At 33.1% G+C, this 8,049-nt stretch overlaps 1 protein-coding gene across 1 annotated transcript; it reads right to left on the bottom strand.

Annotated features, from left to right (window-relative positions):
• Positions 1–1,077: 1,077 nt before the first annotated feature.
• On the bottom strand, positions 1,078–7,889 carry LOC101512540 (uncharacterized). Its single transcript, XM_004501148.4, has 15 exons — positions 7,552–7,889; positions 7,187–7,314; positions 6,618–6,689; positions 6,424–6,537; positions 5,942–6,010; positions 5,779–5,835; positions 5,182–5,235; positions 5,035–5,097; positions 4,820–4,882; positions 4,503–4,667; positions 4,273–4,428; positions 3,632–3,712; positions 3,471–3,532; positions 3,210–3,341; positions 1,078–1,449 (listed from the first exon to the last, which is right to left on the bottom strand). The coding sequence occupies exons 1-14, from the start codon at positions 7,700–7,702 to the stop codon at positions 3,257–3,259; spliced, it is 1,320 nt and encodes a 439-aa protein (XP_004501205.1). The 5' UTR covers positions 7,703–7,889; the 3' UTR covers positions 1,078–1,449; positions 3,210–3,256.
• Positions 7,890–8,049: the final 160 nt, after the last annotated feature.

The following is an 8,049-nucleotide window of genomic DNA, read 5'->3' as shown; positions in this document are numbered from 1 at the left end:
GCGGGTTTACTCAAAAAGCAGTACACTTTGCACCAAATATTAGTGGCATTAGGTAATTTTTTATTTAAATATAATATATTACATGGTGATAAGATGCTATTATATCCGTTATCATATGTACATAAAACAAATGATATAAGTGTTTGTCTTTGTACCTATCATATCATATTTTCATAATATTCTATATCATCTCCCATCCAAATCCTCATATATTTCTTGTATTTTTTGCATGTGTTCCTATCACTAAAAGAAGATACAAGTTGAGATCTAACATGGACCAAAAATATGTAGTCCTACCAAAGTTCGGGCAACAATCTTTTTAATCCTATCTCTATTGATCAAAATATATTATTATTTCAATCTTAAATATAAATAAAAGTAATTAAAAAAAGTTAATGCATCTTATTTAAAATCGGAAATAGATACATCAAATTTTATTTTTGCTTATATTTAAGAGACATGATCACCATTTGGTTCATTGTCTCAACCAATTTTTAGGCCAGGAACAAGGAGGCTTCTAGCGTTAGACAAACAAATCCCTTACCCATGCACAATTTATGTAAACCGTTAAACAAAGAAACCAATTAAATGAATGGTTTGGATTTGTTATTGTTGCTCCATATATGATCAAATTGCCCAGCATTCTCATACATTTTTTTCAAAATATAGTCAATTGCATAAAATGTGTTTACCAAAAATAATTGTCCGGTTAATACGAATTATTCACTACTATTTAACGAGACTAATTTCCCTCAAATAACATGTTGAACTTACCAAGTAGATCATCCTCACCAAGTTGAACTCCTGACCACTTACTTAAATAACCCAACTCTCTTATCACTCAAACCAAACATGTGTAGGTCCATTGTTCTAAATATACTCCCTCTATTCCTATTTATAAGCAAAAATGCTAATGTATTTGATACAAAATGGAGGGAGTATGTCCACTAGTCAATTCAATTAGACGCTCAATACATAAACTGAAGGAAACTCTCAAGTACTGAACCAGGATTTACCAATTTAGTTTGCTAATCTGAAAACAAGTGCCAATTTGGAGGATGATTTGACAAACTTGAATAAGAACCAAAAGAAATGGAAAACATGAAGTTCCATCAACAAATTAACTATGAATCTGTTTCTTTATGTGATAAACATCTAGTTCCACAGACAATCAGAGTAGACAGAACTAGCTCTAATTCTAATAAACATACATGAAGTGGAAACACTTTTACTAACGTCGATAAGTTAATAAAAGAAAGGAAACAAAACAATAAAAACCATTGCCAGGTCTGTCTAATGACAAATATAACCGCCATAATACATGAACACCGAACCACATTGTGCGCCCAGCTCTACAGTGAAAGGTCCTAAATGTACCTAACTCAAAAAGAAGTGAAATATTCAAACCCCACATGTAAAGGAATATGTAACCCCCATTGTGCCAGCCATCTGCAACATACAGAAAGTGTTTTTCAGCACTATATTGAACAATGATCAGAAAAGAAAAAAAAATCTAAAAAGCGTATAAGGCAATAACCTGTATGTAAAACCTATTAATAAGATATGCTACATTACATAAGCTACCTCATAGTTTCATTACTTCATTTTCTATGTATGACAATCAATATCAAAGATATATATGCTCAGCACAGCCAACATTCAGATGGCCAAAATCCAATGATCTCAGTTCTCGCAATGCATGAAGATTTGTGGACTTCTCAAAGCAATAGGAGCCATTTCAAAGTTAATCAAAATCAAATAAGGGTCTGTTTGGTTTCACAAAATATTTTATCTTCATATGGTTTGCTTTTTCAAGAATTTGTACAAACCTTAGAAGACTGAAAGAGTGAAGATGAAATGGTACTTTTATAGTTAAAAGTAAAAATTAAAGTTAAAACAGAGAACATTTTCTCTGAAGTGAAAAAACCCCAAGGGTGTGTTTGTTTCAAGGTTGCCAAAAATGTTCCTGGGAATGTGGGTTGGAAATATAAGATTCCCATGTTTGATACAAGTTTTAAAAATCATTCCCATGTATTGTTTATTCCTAGGAATAAAATTTACAGATGATTTGTCAATTTCACATTCCCATGTTAGAGGTGGGATTCTGTTATTCCCATGGGAATAGAACATAACCATAACTACCCACTTCCGTCTATTTATTTGTTATATTTTTATACTAAATAAGTTTTTAAAAAGTTCCCAGGATTATCAATAACTCAAGTCCCGGTAATAGGATTCTTGGGAAAATCATTCCTGGGTATTTAAGTTTATAACTTAACAAAAGTCCCCTACGACATAAGAGGGCTTATGAGAGAATAAAAAGTTCAGACAATACCACCATGGTTAACTTCTCTATCGTTTTGACTCTCAAACCACTCTTCAAATTGGCTCGAAGTAAAGAGTGTGTCCTCTGAAATCCAAGACTCTTGAGAAGAAGGCAAAAAAACTAGTTTGTAAAAGAACTTTTTACTCCGGCCACCCAAACAACTATTGGCATAAGATGTATCCTCTATAACCAAAGCTCTTGAGGCTTTAAATTGATTGGTTTGAATCAAGGTACTAAAAATATTTTACGATAAGCTTTACAAGTCGGGCACTGCCAAGTTTTGTGGGAGACTATTTAATTGTGGGATAGAATCCCTGTTTTTCCTATGTGATGCTCATGTTCTTGATGTTAACACTACATCCGCGAGAAGGAATGTTTAACCATTGCAGAATGTCACCATAAGGTTGCAAAAGGTGGAATCCTAAAATACTATTAATATGGCAAGAAGCGTCAGATTGCTAAACGAAGTTTATATCAAATCTTACAATTATGTGAATAAGGTCTCCAATTTTTGTTTACATCTAAGACATGTTTCATAAAAGTGGGATATGCAAATCTAAGATCGCACAAGGCATTCCAAGAGTGTTTAGTTTATAACACCATAAACAATTCTCCTCCAAAGATCGCTCTCTACATGGTGCATGATGATGTGAATAAAATTTATCTCAGTAAATCAAAATTCAAGGTGATAAATGAGTTTTTTGTATTATTTACAAAGCAAACCACACCAGACAGGCATGACAAGTAAAATAGGTTATGGTAAAAATATCAAATCATGCTTGATATCATATATGCCAAATAAAGTAAAACATGATGAAACCATTCTTCAGTCTTCACATCCTTAATAATGAATGCATCCTGAGTCAATTAAGAAACAGCATACCTATACTTTTCTCCAAAAAAATTAAACAGGAGCCAACTTCATGCTATCTACTTGTCTGAATGAACTCGCTTAGCTTTACGACGTGCATGGTGGGTGTTTCCACTTCGAACTGGTTTATTTGCCTTTTTGGTACTACAGGTGATAAAATATTTGTAACTACGTCATCCTTTTTCAATAAAAATACAAAATTGAATATCAAGAAGAACTGCTTATATCAACAAAAAGCAAAGTAGATGAAAGAGAAGAGCATTTAAGACTAACCAGAAAATGGCAGAAAAAACTCTAGCCAGTAAAATAATAGGTAATGCCAAAAGGGCAGAGGCCTGCAACATTTCAAATTGATGATATATTTGTCAAATCACCTAACCATTTTTCAATTTTAATAATGTTTTATAGTATATACAAAATCCTCCAATGCATACCGCAAACCATTCCAATTCTTTGGTAGCAAGAGGTCTAGTGAGCTCGTGCTTTTTCAGTGTCTCTTGGACAGTAGCTTGGACCTTAATGACAAAAGACAATTCAACACTCAAAAGGGAGCTAACAAAACTAATAAAGAGTGCACTATTGAAGAAAAAAAGCTATTCAAGATTCAGAGAATAAGCAATCAGGGAAATAAACTCCTAGTTTCGCATCACAAAAGGATAAGCAGAAAAGGTAACTGCCATGTCTATGTCTATATCATGTTGCAATCTCCAAACTCCAAAGTAAGAAGCTTTACCATACACTGTTCCTTAGGATGAAGAACATTAATATGGAGATGTCACTATATCAAGTTGGCTTTGATCATATTTCTTTTTTTAAACAAGTCTGATTGTGGCAATGAACAGTTATAACTTTCAAAAAACAGAGACTGCCAACCAAAGTTTATATTTTCAATTATCTGGTGTGCAGATATAGTATGGTGCAGGTGTCACATGAAATAAAATAAAAAAACACATTACCAGGTGATACATGAAATAAAACAAAAAACACATTGCCAGTATTGCTATCGGCAATAAATAATTACAAATACAAGAGGATTAACAGAAATATATCAATAGCATAAAAAAAATTCTGAAACCTGGCTATGATATGCAGTGGCTGATTCCAAGAAATTCCCATAGGCGTGAACAACCTTCTTTGTGTAGGGCCTCAAAGCAACTTGTACTTTTATGACGTGAGGTTTTGCTGCAACAGCGACCTGATCAATGTATGGCTTGCTAAACTTTCGAGCTTCCTGTCAAACAGTTGAAAACACCTCAAGAAAAATATAAACAAACAAACCATACAGTTCAATGAAGAAACTCATACCTGATAATAAGGATCTACACATTCTATTGCCTTGCTTATGTGGGGAGCAAGTGCATCCTTTGAGGACTTGTATACTTCAACAGTCCTTGTAGTCAGTAGTTGCACATGAGGTTCAGTCTTTGTTTTCACCACAGACCACTGTTCTTTCACAGCTGGGACCCATTTCTTCAATTGAAAACAAGAAAGAGTGGAATAATATAATTAATTAAGGGTAAAATAAACAAACTTTGGGTGGAGCAAATTTACCATCAACCATAGGGCACAGTAACTGATAATCCACAGATCAAAAGTATCAAAGATATAAATGAAGGGCTTACAGTTTTAATTGTTTCCACGTGAGGTTCAGCCCACTTTCCAGCTTGTGCCTTTTTCTCTAAGGCCTAGAATACATATGAAAAGAGTTAAAATACAGAAACCAATAGAACTTGCTTGTACTGATGAAGAAGAATTAAACCTGGATCTACAATTTATTAAAGTGAAAAGAAATAACATAGAGGAAAGAATGATAGCCAAAATAAATACCACATAGTACCTTTAGAGTTATCACTTCCAATAGAGGTTTACCATGTTCATTCCAATGAGTCTCAACCAAGGACTAACAAAAAATAAAATAAAATTCTCAGAACTTTTGCAGAAGGCTATTCTAACAAACATCATAGGGTATACAACATAAACTCACCTTACTACGAATGTAGTGTACAGCAAGCCAAGGCGGAAGCCAAGCACCATGAGTCTGAACATTAACACCAATATACATCAATTGGTAAAATTCGAAATCTGCCATATAATATACGGATTTGGCTCCTCTAAAATGAGAAGTTAGTAAAGTGAGCAAATCAATGGTTAATATCATAACAACCGATGATTGTTCATGCATGTGCATGTAATATCAACCATTAATTTGTTTATCAATGGTTAATATTACTCACTTTATTCTCTAAAGTGAGTTGCTCACTTTAGAGGAGCCTAATCCATAATATACATTGTCTCATCGCTTATTTTTATTGTAACAGTTGAAATCAAGAATAGAACTAAAGTCATATCATGCAAGGAAATTTTTTACTAGGTGAACTATTTACATTTATTTGTGCAAGGTTTCCTTCAGTTATCTACATGCAAAAAATGGCAATGACTTAAACCAATTCTTTTCATTTGCAGATTGAAACCACATAATTGTGAATTATCCTGGATTACTTTGGAGAATTTCTGGTGGCTAACAACATTTACACACATGTAGTAAAGATAACATGGTTTAGGGGGTCAACTAAATTATTACCTCACTCAGCTCTTTTGCTTTGGTGGTTGCCTCTAGCTTTGCCTTCATCATTTCTTCCTAAATAAGAATATCAGTTGAAGAACAATAAACTTCCATCAAAATCATCACCAAGAATCCTGCACAGCATTAAGAAGAAAATCTATGCACTCGCAATCTCACATACCTCGGCAATTTTAAGAGCACGTTCAGTTTTACGGATTTGTTTCTTTTGTTCCTCATTTACCTTTTGAACCTGTGGAGAATACAGTACTCAAGTCACATCATCCTCTAAGAGATTATGTGTTGATAATAAATTCACATTATTACAGGACTATAGGTGACTATTTTTTAAAATACAAACAACTATAGCATCTTTATTTAAATTTCTGCTGGTGCTTAGGCCCATAGTGGCCATGACAAGGTTTGCTTATTAATAAACATTTCATTTCACAAAAAGAAGAGAAACAAAAAGATAAATAACTAAGCAGTAAGCATGACTATTTATCAAAAGAGTAAAATAAGTTGCATGACTCCAACAAGAACAATTAAGGATAAAAACTATCTTTAGCAATAGTTGATACATTATAAACAAGAATGGTCATAAAGAGCAAAGTTGAGATTTATTTTAGAACATAATTAGGCAATCTAACCAAATGTACAACTTACATCTTCTAACTTTGAGTTCAAATCATGAATCTTTTTCTCTAACTCAGCTACCCGAGACTCCCAGTTCACTTTCTCATTATTTTGAGTTTTGAGTTCGCTTTTAAGATTGTCCACCTGCATTAAAAATTTCAGAATATGCACAAAAGAATTATGATCATTTACATTATACATCAACTAGCTCATTCATGAATGACCTGCTTCTGTAGTTCACCAGCACGTGCATGAGCCTTTCCAACCTGCTCCTCAGCATCCAATGATCCTTTTTTCTGAGAGAAAAATTAATTTATAAGGGTTTTAAAAGATACATTTTCTAAGGAAATAAAAAAATGGCATCAAGTGGTGAGTATGTGATCCCAGCTATTAAGTGATTCATAACAGTGTTGTTAAATACCAGCCCAATAACACTTTAGCATACCAAGATTTGAACAAATCCCTATTGTTCTCCAATACCCTATTTAGTACAAAATGTTGTCAAACAGAGGCTTTAACAATGGTATAGCCCTATTGCATAGCAGAATTTGAATAAACTACTACTTTTCCACTCCACGATTGACAACACTGTTTTAGAATTCTCCAAAAACAATAGAAGTACGAAAATAATAACATTTTCTACTATCCTTGAGTTATACTAAATACTAGTACCAATCTACACTAACTTTTAGCTTATGATATATTTTGATTGAGACAAGCATTTGATTCCTAACATAGGAAAACCGCTAATGAGAAAATTTTACCAACCAAGTCTTGTCTCAAGTCATCTAACCTGAAGAGAAGCAACCTCATTCTGCAACGATTGAATGGCACTCGATTTATCATTGAAAAGTTTTTCTTTTTCTGCTATTATTTCATCCTTCTTCTTCAAATCTTGTGACTTCTCACTAATTTGAGACTCTTCAAAACAAAATTAGACACGAACACATGTATTAGCCACACAAAAAAGAAATCATAAAAAACAAAAGGGAACCACAAAGGTTCCTAAAATTGTAAATTACGATGACACAAAAAATTCCCTGATTGAAAACGTAAACAACGTTTTATCTAGCAAACAGTATAATATAATATAAATAACTACAAAAATTGAAATATGAGGAATGAAATTAGGTTTTGTGATAAAATAAGAAAAGATACCGAGAAATTGGATCTTGGAGTTGAGTTGATCTAATTGGATCTTGAGAGCAGAGGAATCAGGTTGTTCGATTGAAACATCGGCTTCGGAAGTAACGAGGAAGAAAATTAGGGCAACGGAAAGAACGAAGATGAAAAACTTCGAAGGCGCCATGAGAATCAACGTTTGCTTTGCCGCCAACAAAGCTTCGGGAGAAGAAACAAACGATAACTGGTATTAATCTGATAATATTTATTTATAATAACACCATTATTGAAAACCAAAGGGTTGGGTTGGGTTGGAACTTGTTGTTCATACAAGTAATGAAGGTTTTTATTTTTTTCTTAAATAATATTTTTCAGTTTTAAAATGTTTGACTAAATAATTCATTTAAATAAATAAATAAACGCATAAAGGTGGTGGCTGTTGGTTGATTATTAGTATTTTCTAAAGGGAGTGTCGTGGCTGTGTGGGAAAATCTAATCTAATAAAAGTCGTAATAATATTTTTTAGGAAAGAGT

This window comes from Cicer arietinum, chromosome 5 (assembly GCF_000331145.2).
Source record: "Cicer arietinum cultivar CDC Frontier isolate Library 1 chromosome 5, Cicar.CDCFrontier_v2.0, whole genome shotgun sequence".
Classification (NCBI taxonomy): domain Eukaryota; kingdom Viridiplantae; phylum Streptophyta; class Magnoliopsida; order Fabales; family Fabaceae; genus Cicer; species Cicer arietinum.
The sequence above is the reverse complement of the archived record's forward strand: the minus strand, read 5'-3'. Positions and strand labels throughout refer to the sequence as shown.

Bases quoted from the DNA above. Each gene is read 5' to 3' on its own strand.
- LOC101512540 (XM_004501148.4), bottom strand. From the start codon at position 7,702: ATGGCGCCTTCGAAGTTTTTCATCTTCGTTCTTTCCGTTGCCCTAATT. The intron at 5,836-5,941 runs GTATGTGAGATT...ATTCTTATTTAG, and splicing joins GTGCTCTTAAAATTGCCGAG to GAAGAAATGATGAAGGCAAA. The intron at 3,533-3,631 runs GTATGCATTGGA...GAAATGTTGCAG, and splicing joins AAGAATTGGAATGGTTTGCG to GCCTCTGCCCTTTTGGCATT.